Source organism: Bactrocera latifrons, unplaced genomic scaffold, assembly GCF_001853355.1.
Source record: "Bactrocera latifrons isolate USDA-ARS-PBARC rearing strain unplaced genomic scaffold, ASM185335v1 scaffold_87, whole genome shotgun sequence".
Lineage (NCBI taxonomy): Eukaryota > Metazoa > Arthropoda > Insecta > Diptera > Tephritidae > Bactrocera > Bactrocera latifrons.
Genome location: NW_017537567.1, coordinates 1,154,660 through 1,170,561, shown reverse-complemented (window position 1 = coordinate 1,170,561; position 15,902 = coordinate 1,154,660). Strand labels below are relative to the sequence as shown.

The 15,902-nt window shown below is 40.4% G+C and overlaps 1 protein-coding gene across 1 annotated transcript; it reads right to left on the bottom strand.

The window, feature by feature from the left end:
* Positions 1-211: 211 nt before the first annotated feature.
* Positions 212-3,145, bottom strand: LOC108977325 (achaete-scute complex protein T8). Its single transcript, XM_018946942.1, has one exon. It carries the CDS (start codon positions 2,778-2,780, stop codon positions 606-608), a length of 2,175 nt encoding a protein of 724 aa, XP_018802487.1. The 5' UTR covers positions 2,781-3,145; the 3' UTR covers positions 212-605.
* Positions 3,146-15,902: the final 12,757 nt, after the last annotated feature.

The following is a 15,902-nucleotide window of genomic DNA, read 5'->3' as shown; positions in this document are numbered from 1 at the left end:
CACAGATCGCAGGAAATGTCTAGAGCAAGTCACCAGGGAAACAATGGAGCATCTCTTGTGCATTTGTCCCGCATTGTCAAGAATACGCTGTAAACATCTGGGGTCGCCACGGTATGATAAAATGGAGGATTTCAATTAAACTCAAGAATAAAACACAGTTTATTATAAATGAATAATTTTATTTCAGATTTTATCAGTACAAATGTATATGTATATTTATATATGTAATAATTTTAACTATGATTTAACCAAAACCGATTTAATGATATTTCCATAAACTTAATCAAATGTCTTCCGAGATAACTTAGCGGTAAATGTTTGTTTTGCTTTTTTTTACTTGTTTATAACACTGGCATTAACTAAAATAATTGTTAGAGTTAATATATATATATACTTATATGTACTGGGTATATACATAAATATGTACAAAGAATTAACTTAGTGGAATAAATTTAAGTGTAAAAGTGAAGATAGCCTTATTTAAAGAAGTAATTCGAATCATTTTCGGAAAATGTAAGCGTCATCAACAATTTTCGCAGCAAAGCGAAGAATTTCAAAGAAATTTCCCCATATACCCCAACACAACAACAACAATTGGGTGGATTCTACAGCAATGCCACACCACCTTCCGATTTGGGTGTATGTGCCTCCCACCAGTCCAACACCTCGATGATATTCTCGTCCGGCAGCCCGCTTATCGCGTCGCTGGCATTTGCTGTTGCCGCCACATCGAGCAAGGCGTGCTGATATTCCTTCTTAAAGGACATGTGCGCGGTCTCATAGAAAGCGTTATCCGCGTCATTGTCGTAGAATGATGGCAGGCCCGGTGTTGTGGGGGTTGTAGCACCGTTGGGCACAAACAACAATGTTGGCGATGTGCTTGCACTTGTTGTTAACTGCGACGACGGTGTGACACTTGGCCGGCAACGTTCCAACGGTGGCGACATTGTGGACAAAGGCGCGTGACTAAGTAATAAACGGTGTTGCAATTGCTGTTGTTGTTGTTGGAATACCATTGCACCGCCCGCGGACATATGCTTGGACGAAGACGCCGAATTGGAGGGGACAAAGTCGCTTAATGTATCATTGCATTCCTGTTTAATCGCGTGCGGCGAAGGCAACGACAGCATTGTAGGGGTTGCCAATGCCACGGCAAACCGTTGGCGTTCGTTGGCCGTGCGGCACTCATTACCATCGACTTCATCGGCGGTGGCACTCGTTGTGGCACACGTCTGTAATAAAAGTGCATCATTATCGGCAGGTGATAAGTTGGACGACCCCTGCGTTGGTGTTTGCGGCTGATATTGTTGGTGATCTTGTTGCTGTTGTTGTTGATGTAATATTGTGCGCTGTGTTGGGGATGATTGCACCGGCGATCGCGATAATGTGTTGGCAACCGCTACATTTACACACTCGTCGATCAAGTCCCCAGCAGGACGGTGCCGTTGTTGTAATGCGGCTGTCGCGCCTACCAGCGACGCTGCAGTTGTGGCAGGTGCAGCGTTAATTGACGTTGCAGACGATGGCGAAATGTGCGGCGATGATGTTGTTACCACAGGACTTAGGCAATTAGTGTCGATTATGGTTTGAAAGGACTCATCATCGAGACTGGAGTTTGGCGGCGAATGCGGTGCGTTGCCCATGAAGAGTGCGTCCGGCGTGAGCAGCTGATAGGTATTGGTGCCGGGTATGCGTATATACTGCATGCCATTGATAGTCGTTAGACTCGGTAGTAGATCCATTTCGTAGGCGTCTGCATCGGTTGCGCCGCAAAGGTCTGATTGTGAGATCGTTTGATTGTTGCCAAAATCGGTGCTATTCAAATATTCGTTGACATCATAGTTGCTCAGCGAATCATCGAAATTGGTGTCATCCCGTGGTGGGGAGAGCGCATCGAATTCGTCCTTAATGAATGTAAAGCTATCATCACTTGACGAACCGCCATGCATGAGCGATATTCCACGATCGCTGCCGATGGGGAAGTTAAAGCCGAGTAGATGCTCCAAATTGCGTATATACTCGACAGCCATGCGCAGCGTTTCTACCTTGCTGAGCTTCTTCACCGTGCCACGTCCATTGCCTTGCGCCTCGAAAGCTTCGGCCACCTCCTCGGGTATGCGTTCACGCAGTGCTGCGAAACCGTTATTCACTTGCTTAACGCGATTGCGTTCGCGTGCATTGCGCCGTGCCACCGCCTGTGGTAGCGGTAAGCCTTTGCGTCCGGGTGTGCCAGCAGGTTTCTTCGCACCGGGCGTATTTGGTTTTGCACGGTTGGGATTTGTGGCGGCAGCTTTTGTGGCCACGGCTTTGGTTGGCTTTTCACGCGCATTCTCATCTTTATTCGCGAGTTTCGTGCGCTTATTGGGTACTTTAGACTTTTCCGTTTTGCCGTCAGTTGCTTTAGCGTCCGTTTTTGCTTTAGCCGCCTCGCTGGCCGTGCGTTTGCGTGCTCCAGTCATTGTAGTGCTCAACGCGCCTGCATTATTTACGCTCGCATACATGCCGAAATCTTTGATCTTCCGTACGATCGTGTTGACGTTGCTGTTGTTGCTGATATTCAGCGCATTACCGCTACTCTCACTCAACACATTTTGCATGGTGATGCGACTGAAGGACTTGCCAAGACTGATGGTGGTACATCCACCATTACCGTTGTTGGGTGCATTCTCATCGCCGGTGGGCGTGGTGGCACCGGTATTACCACCACTCTTGCTGTTGTTATTTTTGGTGCTCATCTTTTGGCCTTGCGGCACGTTATAGCTGAGTATGCTCAGCGCCATACGCAAGCCGTGTGGGCGCCACTGATTGGGGAGCTGCTAATTAGCGCACGTGCCCACCTTAAAGATGCTCTTGACGTTTCCTTTACACACTGGACAATGGACACTTGCCGCTTTTGTTATTTTAATGATATTTTATGCAAAAATATTTTTTAAAATTCAGTTTATTTATTTTCCCGCCACAACCAGCACGTTCACTGGCCCGTTTGGGAATACACCGTTGCAGCACTGACGAATTTTCACAAAGTACACCGAATTTTGAATTTCTCATTTGTCTACGCACAGTCGCTGTACGCCGTTCGTTGCTAGAGAGGTGAGTGTCCTGATCCTGTTGGTAGGACAGCTGCGTTGCTTGTGTTGTCGCGTGCCCGATGTCTTGCAATGAAATGTCATGGGGCGTCGCTCGCAACAAACGTCCTACCTTGCTTTGCCACACACCGCAGCATACAAAACACGGCATAGCAACGTCAGTTTGGGCAGCGCTGCTTTGCTCGGTTGGGCAGAATACAGGGCGAGTCGTCAGTCGAAAATGTTTAGCATTGAATTCTATTCATCTATCCATCCACCAAAAAATGCAGGAAATGACTTCGGTGACTGTTGGTGTTGTGGCACAATGCCAACACATACATGGGCGAGACACACAGAAATAAAAACAAAAAAAAAAAAAAAAAAAACGAAAAACAAAAAAAAAATTATCCTGGCGCTCTACCTCTCTGCTAACGTCAGCGCGTATTGATCGTCTACACGTAACAGTGTTGGTGTGTATGTAAAGCACTTTAATAACACTAAGGTCTGCTGCAAAACAATACACCGTAAATTGAATTTAGAGAGACACAACGTCACACACACACTCACACCCATGCATATGAATTGCACAATAAAATTGAATTGAGCACTTATACAAACATACCTTAGCGTCGTTCCTAACGTTACACATGCGCAGCGCTGAGCGCAGCAGCAGCACGTCACCTCAATGCGCTTGCGCCAATGTGGCAGTGTGTATGTGTGTTAGTGCATGTTTTCAACCCCTAGCTTGGGTGCCGGCACTAACGCTTTATAGCACCATATGCAGCTACTAGTCTCCCCTTGCCATAGTTTAGCCTTATTCGCGTACATATTGAAGTTGGCTGCGGTTGTGCGGCCGCCTCCCAATTGTGCGCGCCGCCATTGCCGCTGCTTTTGGCTCTGCTGAGAAAACTAACATCTGATTTTGTACACCTCTCCGCTCACCTATGCATTATTTTCTCAATTATTAAACATATGTGTGCTCCTGCATATGTATGAGTGGCTAGTGCGCCTGCCCTAGGGGTGGCTCAAACCCGATTGTATATCATTATAATACACATATACCATATATGAGTGTACTTATGCACAAAGGTATGTCAGTTAATGTTAATACCCACCTTTATGGTTTATGTGCTCGTGTTTAATTATACTGCACCCGAGGTAATAGTAAGAATCGGAGAATGTATATAAGAATATATAGCATGTCTATATATTTTATGGATATACTACATCGAATTCGTTAATTTTACATACCCCACATATATATATATACATATGTACGTATGGTAAATATGTAATTCGATTTTGTGATGGAACCGAAACCTTTCATTGCAGTTGGTCCCCATAGCATAAAGGAGCTGCTCCGCAAGGATGAATCAGTAGACAGGAAGAAGCATTGGCAAAAACTCCTAGGCATACACCATGCCAAGTTGTTAATGGGTGGTTACAACCTTAAAAGGTTTAAATATGTAATCAACCTTCCAAAAGGTCAACCTCAGGCTATTTCTCGCCTTCTAGCTTCTTGTGCGAATTGCCAGTTCTGCGACTTTTAGTCTGAAATTCCAGAACACGTTAATTGACTGCACAGCATGTTGGATCTATGTTTCGAAATAAGAATCACAGTCTTAGTAGCACGTATAATATATTGGAATTTATCAATTTGCTAGGGCTAGGTGAGTCGTTGTGATTTAGGGTAGGGTATAAGGACCTAACGTTGCGGTGCAATCCTCATTACCTAGTCTAATTAGAAGACTCCATAAAACATTGCCTAACACAAGATCAGATCATTGCAAAAGTCCCTAAATTTAATATGAATTGCATTTGGTAAGAAATATAAATATTAATTATGAATATCTTAGAAATAATTCGGTTTCTGTAAAGCCTCAGTACAATAACCTCTAATATAAACCTGTGGGATCAATTTCCAATCGTCATACTTTTAACGTGAGTGATCCGAAACTAGAGCAATTAGGTCTTACCTATAAACAACTAGAATCTCGAGTTTAGAGATTTCACTGGAAAAATATGCAAAGCAGGGATATGACAAAAGAAAAAAAGAGATGAATCTTAAACGCCTATCTTGGTTAATAGAAAAAGCCCTTGACTTCTCCGTCGACTGGGATCATTATCTAACGGTCAACTCTAGGAAAACAGAAATCTCTCTTTTCAATAGGAGGATGAAAATTTCGCTATTCAATCTCCGCTCCTTAATGTGGAGAACTATTTTACTCTCGAGCTCTGTCAAATATCTTGAATTTTTCTCTGAAGAGAGCAGTTTAAAGCAGGGCTCTGAAAGTGCTTCGATGCAATAACTCTTGCTGAAGAACCATTTCGCCAACGTGAAGCTTACGACCTGTCATGATACTAATATAGGGTGGATGGTATTATCGAAAAAAAATAAAATTACATCAACAAAGGCTTTGGAGGTCAATCTTAATATCCGGCCAATACATATTCAAGCGAACTATGAGGCAATGCTTAAAGCTAGCCGGTTTAGATTTGTAGGCTATTGAAACCAAAGTAGGCGTCAATACGGCCCCGGTATCATACTCGGTCTTGTTAACGAACTCGGGCTATATTGACAATGCGTCCAGGAAACGAATGTCCATGAAGAATTTACCTGTAAATACGAGTACAGATTTTTCATTTCCCAGTAAAAATGACAAGATCAATGACTGTCTGTGATCAACAGTTTCAACGCGAAATTTAAATATTCACCGATGAATCAAAGGGTGAAATAGAAAAACAGCGTGCTTCTACTGAAGTAATTGAAGTAACGCAGAAAGAAGCTTCCAACTAAATGTCCACAATGCAGTCTTTCAGGCCAAAAAGCCGCTATCAAAGGCAGATCAAAAAACTTCTACTTATCGGTAAAATGAACTGGTAGAAGTCGCCTAAAGGTACCTATCCCTAACCTACAGAAAATTGTATTCGGCGGAAGGCAAAGCATGTGCGGCAGAATATGAGATGCTGGAACATCAACTGTGCGAATGTCTAACCTTCAACTTATTCTTCTTTATTGACGTAGACACCGCTGAATGGCGCCAATGGGAGATTCCAATTGTAGCCAGGTCCTTCTCCACCTGCTCTTTCTAACGGAGTGGTGGTCTTCCTCTTGCCTTGCTTCCACCGGCGGGAACTGCGTCGAATACTTTCAGAGCTTCTTCGAGTATTTCAGTGCTTTATGTCCTATCAGCCCGTTAAGAAAGTGATCCAACTAGAAGAAGATAGTATCCGGATTTCTTTGAGAAGTGAATATTCAGAATTCTAACAAAAACGGATCGCGATATTAAAGCTATCTGTGATAAGCTATACAATTATCCCACACTCTCGCAAAATAAATGTTGAATATAATAATTCAATAGTTGCGTAAATCGTGTCCCGACGTGGCCACTTATTCTCAGACGCAGCGCAAGAAAAAAGGTGTGCGAATAAGGAAGATCAAAAATAGCTGCGCTTCATTATCTATATGGTATTGTTGTTGTGCTGTTTCCCTGAAGTTGGTACTTACAAAACAATTGTTTGCTAAAATTTATTTATTGATTGTTTTTATTGTTTTATTGCTGTTTGAGTGCAATTTTTCATTTTTACCGGCAAGCGTGCATGATTTCGCATTGTTCGGCTGTGATGAATGAAAGCGACTAAGGAAGCAAACTCAATTGCCATAATTCTTAATTAACGGTATAGAGCCTTTGAAATGAAGTCGAAGTTTTAAAGAAAAAATGCGAACTTCCTAAGCATTCTAATTAATTGCGAATTGTGTGGCAAAGGTGGCAAATTGCACGCAAGGCGCTTTGTGAGAAGATAAGAAAGGACAATGGCAAGAAAATGGAATGCTCGAAGTAGGGTGTGGCGTCAAAGAAAAGAATAAGTAAGAATTTCCCAGTACAAATGCACAATTTTGCTTATTGCCAAGATTTATGTGCAATATTGTTTTTGTTATTGCAGTTGCATAATTGTAATAAATCCCAATTAAATTTGACAGTCGCTTTAAAGTGGGTTGGGCAGTTGGGTGTAATTAGGGTGGGCATATCACTCAACTAAGAGTGTATGTTTCGTTGTGCATATGCTTAGATGCATTCTATATATGTATGTATGTTTGTATACATGTATGTATAGTATGTCTGTATATCTGTATATTAAAATGTGCGCATGTTTGTTCTGCGGAATTTTTGAAGTGTCCTGTAATCGGTATGTTGCTTTTTTGTACTATAGTTTCTTTATTGTCTTGTAAAATAATTACAACAACAACACCAGCTAATATATCTGCGCTGGAGTTGTTGTTGCGCGCGAGTAAGGGAACAATTTTGATATCAGTGATCGCGTTTACGCTACAATAACTCTCAGATATTTTTTTTGTACCCATGCACAATATGTTGGTTGGGTTGTTCTGGTTGTCTTCAAAAAAGAGTTATTAATAACAGCGAAAATCGAATTGGGAGAGATATATACATAGAACAGAATTCTCAAAAAATTAAAAGTATTTTTTTTTTTTTTTTGCTTAAAGCACACTTTAGAGGCGTAAAACATTCGATAGTGAAAATTATTAAAAAAAAAAAATTTAAGAAAAAATTTTCTTTTTAATCTCTTGCATTCTCCAAATATTCCGGCCGCAACACTGTAACTCGGGCTTATTCTTGAGATATCGGACTGAAATTTTGCAGAAAATTTCATTTGTAGGAACCGATATCGGACATAATTACATATAGCTCTCATAGAAAATCGATCGGACTGAAGTCATTGTATGGGAAACTTTTTCATTTGACGAGATAACATCACCAAATTCGACGTGGGTGAAATCCAATTCAATGAGAAAATTTTCAAAAAAAAAATTATTCAGATTGAGTCACTATGGGATATAGTGTTTTTACGCCTTTTTTTGTTATAATTTTTTTAAAACCCCGAACGCCTTAAATTATAGTCCCGAGAAGAAGCCTTCCAGAAAAAAGTAATCTCCGGCAGCCGCTATTATGGCTGAAAATGTCAATACAGAATTTGTATATACACTGAAAAATACGTTTAGTTAAAGCTGGAAGAGAGAAATCCGATTTATTTTTCCTTACTTTCTGAAGCAACCTTCAAAGTAAGTCCTTTTTTGAGGGCTAATAATTATAGACATGCTGAACATCTGTAATAATGCTTTTTGCTTCTACATAACTAATAGTTATACAGATAGTCTACGAAATAAAGATATTCCTCAGTCAATACTAGGACATCGGATACGAGATATACTCGTATGACGACATTGACATACAATAGTTCAGCGAATTAAAAGACAACAACTACACTTGCTAGGTCATGCCTTCCGAATGGATGAAAACACTTCTGCTCTGAAAGTATTTGACGCAGTACCTGCCGGGGAAGCAGAGAAAGCTTAAATACCAGTTGGAGAAGGACCTGGCTACACTTGGATTCTCCAATTGCCGCCACACAGCGAAAAGGAAGACGACTGGCGCGCTCTTGTAAACTCTTCTATAACCGCTTAAGCGTTGCCTACGCCAATAAAGAAGAAGAAGAAATATATCCCCACAAAGTTTGATATTGATAATTTAGTTAAATCCACTGCACTATGAAGTAGGGATGGTAGGTAACCCTGTGATCCATTTCTGACTCGAAAAATCTTTATATATAATATATTGTTCCTTTGAATTTTGACGGTTTGGTAGATTAAAATACCTAAACTTTTTCTAGCCAAGTTTAAGAAAATAATATCATATTATATAATAATATAAAATCATGATATAAGCAATGCATTTGAATTTAAACTGCGCGCCTCGAAGGATTTGGAGAATTATTTTTTTTAGGTTGTAGTACTGTCAGTCACATTTATGTCAAATTTCATGTCAAAATATTCATTAGTGTTTGAGATACGTGTCGTTTTGTGAGCTGCTAAAAGTGAGTTTTTCGTTTTTTGCGATGTCGAAATTTGTTGAAATTTGCAGAAAGCCTTTGGTGATGAGGCTATGTCTAAAAAAATGTTTACAAGTGGTATAGTGAGTTCCAATCCGGCCGTAAACGCGTCGAAGACGAAGAGCGTCCAGGGCGACCATCAAACTCAACCGACGAAGCTCACCTTCAACAAATCAAAGATTCGGCGTTGAAAAACCGCACGCAATTAAAAATTAGAGACCTTGTTGATGAAGTTGGCTTATGGAAAGGCTCAGCCAATACCATTTTGAAGGATGTTTTGGGTCTCAAGCGCGTCAAATCTGGACTGGTACCGAAAACATTGAATTTTTTGGAAAAAGGCGTAGCGTTGAAGTGTGTGAAACGATGCCTTCCAACTACCAGGGTGTCATGAAACGCATTATAACTGGCGATGAGACATGGATCTATGCGTACGAGCCCGAAACAACCGATCAATCGCGCGAATATCGTGCCAAAAGAGAGCCGAGACCAAAAAAATCGCGCCAAAGTCGCTCAAAAATCAAGGTCATGTTGACTGTTTTCTTCGATTATCGTGGTGTTGCGCATTATGAATTCCTTCCAACCGGTCAAACAGTCAACAAGGGATAGTATTTGAACGTTATGTGTCGTTGGCGTAACGCTATCCGCCTAAAAAGGCCGGAATTGTGGAAAGGCAATTCTTGGTTTTTACACCACGATAATGCACCATCCCATACTGCMYTCGTAATTCGTGATCATTTCGCCAAAAACTGAACCCACCTGATTCACCTGATCTGGCGCCGTGCGACTTCTGACTGTTCACCAAGCTCAAAAGACCGGTCCGGGGACACCGTCGTTATACGATAGAGGAGATGCAGGAAAGTGACTACAACCAGTGTTTCGAATATTGGAGAATCCGTTGGCATAAGTGCATTGCATCGGGAGGGGATTACTTTGAAGGGGATGTAATTGATTTGGAAGAATAAATATAGAATTTTCAAAATAAATACAATATCACCTTATTTTTTGGGCACAGTATATATATTCTTTTTTATAAAATAGTCTCTAAAAAATTCTGCAAACTGTTAAGAATTAGCTTGAGAGATTCCGTAGTTAAACAAATTATAGTGTTGTATCAGAGAGATAGCACAGGATCTTAACATCCCTTATGGATCCAGTCAACTAATTCGGTCATATTTTTAGTATGAAGCGTGTGAATGCTGGACACGTAATTGACGACCTAAATCTAGTGCAAGACAAGACATGAGCAGAGGTCACAAAAGAGATATTGGACAACAGAGCGAGTAATTTCTGTTGCGGACGTGGATTTATGAAAACCTAGCGAAAGGCTGAATAAGCCGAAACCGAAAAAACCAAAATTCACTCAAGATCATCGAAACCGAGGCTTATAAGCAGCATATGAAAAATATAATCAAGCCCGATCATGATTGTATTGTAATAATAAACATTTTTATTAAAATTCGTGAACATAGTTTTTTACTATTAGTCCGACTCAAGTACGATCGGTGGATTTGTATGAGAATTTTTTTCATTTGAAATTGACTATTTTCTATTTTGTTTTTTCTGAAAACAATTTTCAGATAGAATCTCTATAGCATATTGCTGCCATACAGACTGTGCAGCCGAAGTTAACTTTTTCTTGTTTTTATTACTTTTCATTCGGAAACATTTCAATATCCAAATATTCAGTTCCGTCCGTAATCAGTACGTCCTTCGTCATATTTCATTTACATTTCAGCGGTTTATTTGTCTGTCTGTCAGTTGGTCTGTCATTTTGCTTGTGTGTATGTATGTATGTCTGCCTGCTGAGTTTACTTGTTCGGCGGTGCTATTTGGTTGTTTGAAAGAATCAAGTATTGCACTAACTAAACCAACTGGTTTCCATATTTCACTTTGCGTGTCTGAGCAGAACTCGGCGTGTGTGCGTGTGTGTTGAACTAATTTAAATAAAATCGTAACGTATTTCTGCGACTCCTCAGAAAAGTACGAAGTCGCGGCACAATATGCTGCTCAAGTTTATCGGTATTGTGGTGGACTGGGCGCTGAACTTTCAATACCAACACGCACAGCTACGCGCGCATATAAATCATATGATTTCACGTTGTTATTCACACATACATACACACATATACTAATACACCAGCAGCTAAAAGTGATATCCTGGTGTTAAGCTCTTCGACGTAGACTTGCGCGCTTAAGTGAATCGTTTTGAAACTTGACTGGAACTTGTGTCGTTTAGTACCGGTTCCGGCGGAGCCGAAAAATTTCAACACACTGTCGACAAAAGTTTGCCAAACAACAACAAAAACCGAATTAAATATGCTTTTGAGTGAAGTTATTTGTATTTTTTGTTGTTAAGTTTTCGCAGAATCTTTAGAAATCCTTAGCGAAAATACTGAGCACAAACACACGCATACAGTGCATAAAATCAGCCGCTTCATTATTGCTTTGAAAGGTGCTTTTTGACGCATTGACTTGGTAACGTCCTACTGAAAATTGCAACAACAACAAAAAAGCACAAAGAAATATTTCTACTTAGAGTGCTTTAACCGCTATACATATTTATATATGTACATATGTATGAGCGCTGAGCCACAGGGTGTATTCCTACAATAGCATAATGCAAGCGCTCACACATACACATGCAAAATAATAATAAATTCCACCATACATTTATATTTATGCATCCATAAGTGTACTTGCTTAGCTTGCAAGGATATTCATGCGTGTCTACTACTTCAGAAAAGGGTTTCTTTTCCATTATTATTCGCCTAATGAATGCGCTGAAAGGATCACTCTCCTGCGCTCCTCAAAAGCATGAAGAACGAACTTGCTTGCTGTAGATTTTTTATTATATAGTATTTTTCTGGTTTCGAATCAATTGTTTTGAAATTGAAACAGGTAAGTTGCTTGGTGAGTTCGGTGCTTGGGCTCAGCTGGTTGATTTTTTGACTGACTGATTTGCTGTTCGTGGCTGATCGTGAAGTGGAGGAACTTGTCGCTGGCATTGTTGTAGGGTAAGGGTATGCCAAGTATATACTTGTGTTTGAGTGTTATCCTCAAGCGCTTCAGAAAATAATTTGAAAGGACTTTGTGAAATGAATTTCAGGAATATTCGAAATGTTGCGGATGTTGTCAGCGAATGATCAGCGCATGGTGGTTTTTAAATTTTCGAGAACCCGATAAATCAAAAACATAAATACAAGTTTCGGCTTACTCCATAACATCAGCTTTGAAGTTCCTTTATTCTCTGTAAACTTAATGCAACCTGAGTGAAATATTTTGAGGTAACAATGATCCCAAAAAAAAAAAAAAATATTAAGTTAAATTAAAAATAGCTCGCGATTGAAAGCATCCATGAATTGGGCTTTGACCTGTTACTTACAAGACTAAATAATGGAAATATCCTTATACCAAGGTCAGAAGATTAGATTAGTTTGGTATAGGCTAATGAGCCACGCATAGATCAGTTTTTATCCTTTGCGATACCAGACAGAGTTCAGTTAGGTGGTTAATGAAGTAGTCATCCTTTAGGATACCTGCGCTTGACGCAAATTTCAACAAATTCTGTGGCCTCACTATCGATACCTCCTCCAGTGTATAATACTGTGAGGACCCCAGAAGTTCACAGCGTAGTCTTGAAAATGCGAGGCAAGTGCACAAGAGAAGCTCCATTGTTCCCTGGATATTGTATCGCCATGACCAATTAGTATTCCGATTACGTTCCAATAGTGTCTCCTATCGAGTGCCTGCAAATTTGTGTACTTCCGATCTACCGCTTTACACATGACTTCTGCAGTTTTGCACCTAGATACCTCGTATAATCAGGTTTTGATTTCTGAACAATGCTTCTGTCCAGATGTGTGTTTTCTGGTGTTAGCCGTACATCACCGTTGGCAATTGTGTCCACTATTTCCTTGCCCTGGATGCCCTTGTTACGTAGTCGAAGTGAAGGTTCTTGCTTCTGGCAAAAGTTTCCTTCTTGCTTCTGCCCTACTTCCCAAGGCACTTCTGACCGATATGCGAAACAAGGTTACTGCCTTGATTGCTGCTTGGCCCTCTGCGTGATGTTGTCTCTGGAATGGCCTGCAGGTACCCTAGAGGCCAGCTTCGCGTCTTTCACAACAGCAAAGCTTGAAATATTCAATCGAGAGTTGACTACTATAGTATATTTTTGCGATAATACAAAATAATTTAATGAAATTAGTATTGAAGAAGCAGTTGACGATAGCTAAACTATAAGTAAATTTTATTTATTGAAAATAAACATTCCCCGCAACATCTAAAAATGGTAGCATTTCTCATTTACCAGGAAATAAAGACATTATACAAAATTGTTCATTCAGATTGACAGATCTCCTGCTCCAGAGCAGAGGATCACTCACTCTGATAGTACACTCGATAATAGTGAAGGAAAATCTTGATTCATTATCTCTGGTATCGAATTGGAGAAACCGCAAGCGTAATGATTTTGTTAGGCCTGGCACGTCTCTATCACTAGTTGCAGTTTGGGAACAGGTACAAGCTCCAGTGGCCTCTTTCGGTTCGCTATTGAATAGTTGAACCGCAGCATAGCTCGGATAGCGTTGGCCAATTATATCCAAGACACACATGTAGTACATAATGTAGTATAATATAGAACCTATATGTGTGTCATCAGTATTTCACATTTTTGTTCCAAAGCAAATAGAGTTCCGTACTACAATAGCATACTACATACCATTGAAATTCAGTGGTGTTCTGCAATGTACTACGATGGATCGCATTGAACACACCCAAAGCTNTTTTTGGTAGTTTGCGGTTATCACTTTGGTAACGTCCATTTTCAATTTATATATTTAAAAAAATTTACGTCAGCTGTTGAATGTACTAGGTAGGCATACTAGATGTGTGTCACTATGCTGGTGTATGGTTTCATGAGCTTTCATTGTAGTACAAATAATAGTACGGAAAGCACATGTCTGTCTAGGGTTTTACTTGCAGCTTCGTGATCGCGTGATTCTGCTGGGTCAGGGTAAACCGTATGAGGTCACTAGACTTCTCACCTACAGCAAAGTTCCCCCTTCAACAGTCATGGAAGATTTAAACGCTAAGTTTGAAAACTTTTCTCGATGCCAGCGGCAAAGCTGCTTGGAAGAAGATGAGATATAAACATCTAAACACTTTCTTTCGCGCTGTTGCTAGGTCAGGGCTAAACATCTTGGATTTCTAAATATCTAGGATATATCTGACTTCACACAAGATTGTACTTAGTAGTCGAGCTGATTCGATTTAGCCATGTCTGACTGTCTGACCGTTCATCTGCTCACATATACGTGAACTAGTTTTTCAGCTTTTGAGATATCGATTAAAGTTTTGAATATATCTTCAGGAATTATAATCTCAAGCAACTTTACAATTCTCGAATGATTTTAGATTGGATTATAGCGTATAGTCTGGGTTTCTAAAAGAACACATGTCTCAATACTCCCAAATCTGACTTCATACTGGATTATGGTGTTCCCAAATTGAACTTTGGCGGCTTCTTCTCCTCTTCCCATATACCAGCGAGGGAGTTTTGACTGGAAGAAGACATTGGAGGAGAGATGCTTCTTATGGATCAGGCTATAGCTTAGGATTTCCTTACAATTCCAATGTTTTCCAAGCCGGGGTTACAGCCATTAAGGTAGCAGAATATTTACTGCTCCGGACGGTTTTCAAAGAAGTGACCATCCACTCAGATAGCAGAGCGGAGATAATAGCATTGAACTCTTAACAGTATGTTCAGGGTTTGTCAAGGGATGCTTAGCCTCGCTCTCAATAGCATCGGATGTGTTTACAATAAGACTGATATGAGTGCCAGGACACAATGAAATAGCAGGAAATTGTTCTACTTGCGGGGCTTCACGAAAGCTTGGCCAGCGCTGGACCACTGCCGGTACATGCGCTGTGACAAAAGATTTTTGAGCCAAGATCGATTGCAAGTGATTGCTCTCAGTAAGGCTAGTCTCTCCTTAGTTGTGGAGATTTTAACAGGAAATTGCCCTATAAGTGCCCACGCTTTAAGGTTGGGAATACGGGCAGACATCATCTGCAGAAGCTATATGGAAGAAAATGAGGTGGAAACAATTCAGCACTTTCTTCTTCACTGTCTCGCGTTTGGAAGGTCAAGACTTAAGTACTTGGGAGAGCGCATGCCTTCAGATATCCCACCGAACTGGTCGGAATGGAAATTAAACGGATCTGCAAATTTTTATTGTTTTGTATTTTCTATGGCTTCGCAAAGGATTACTTTAAGCAGTCTATCTAATATAACCTAACTATAGCGTATACATATATTATATCTTACTGCCAAAAGTGGTAAAATATATCATAAAAATTCACTAACTCTCCAAAAGTTTGCTTATACATACATATGTAACTTTTATTATTATATGCAAAATAGCTGATAACAACAAAATTTTATATCCTTCAGGCAACATAATTAAAATTCGCAGTTGTTTGGAGTCAACAGCGGCATATAAGTCTGCATGAAAGGGTTTGCAGGGCGGATTTAAACTGAATACCACATAAGGCTACGCATGCGCGTAGGTTACGCAAATATATGGTATGTGCCACCCCGCAATGAGCATGAGATGAAAATTTGCATTGTGCATTGAAATCTAACAATGAAATACTGCGCTCAAGCACAAACAAAAATTTTAATTTAATTGCATGTGTGTATATGTGTACTTGTTTGCTGAGTGAATTATGGGCGACTTGTAGGTACTTGCAGCGCGCTTGTTCACCTTATAGTGGCAACTTGCCATTGTTGTTGGCGTGCAAAATTTATGCAGACGCGATCAAATATGCCATAAATGAAAGCATATGTATGAATGCACACCCTACATGGGGTTGCACGTGTGAGCGAGCCGACTCGATCAGGTTATGTAGTTAGGGGTAGTTGGTGATGGG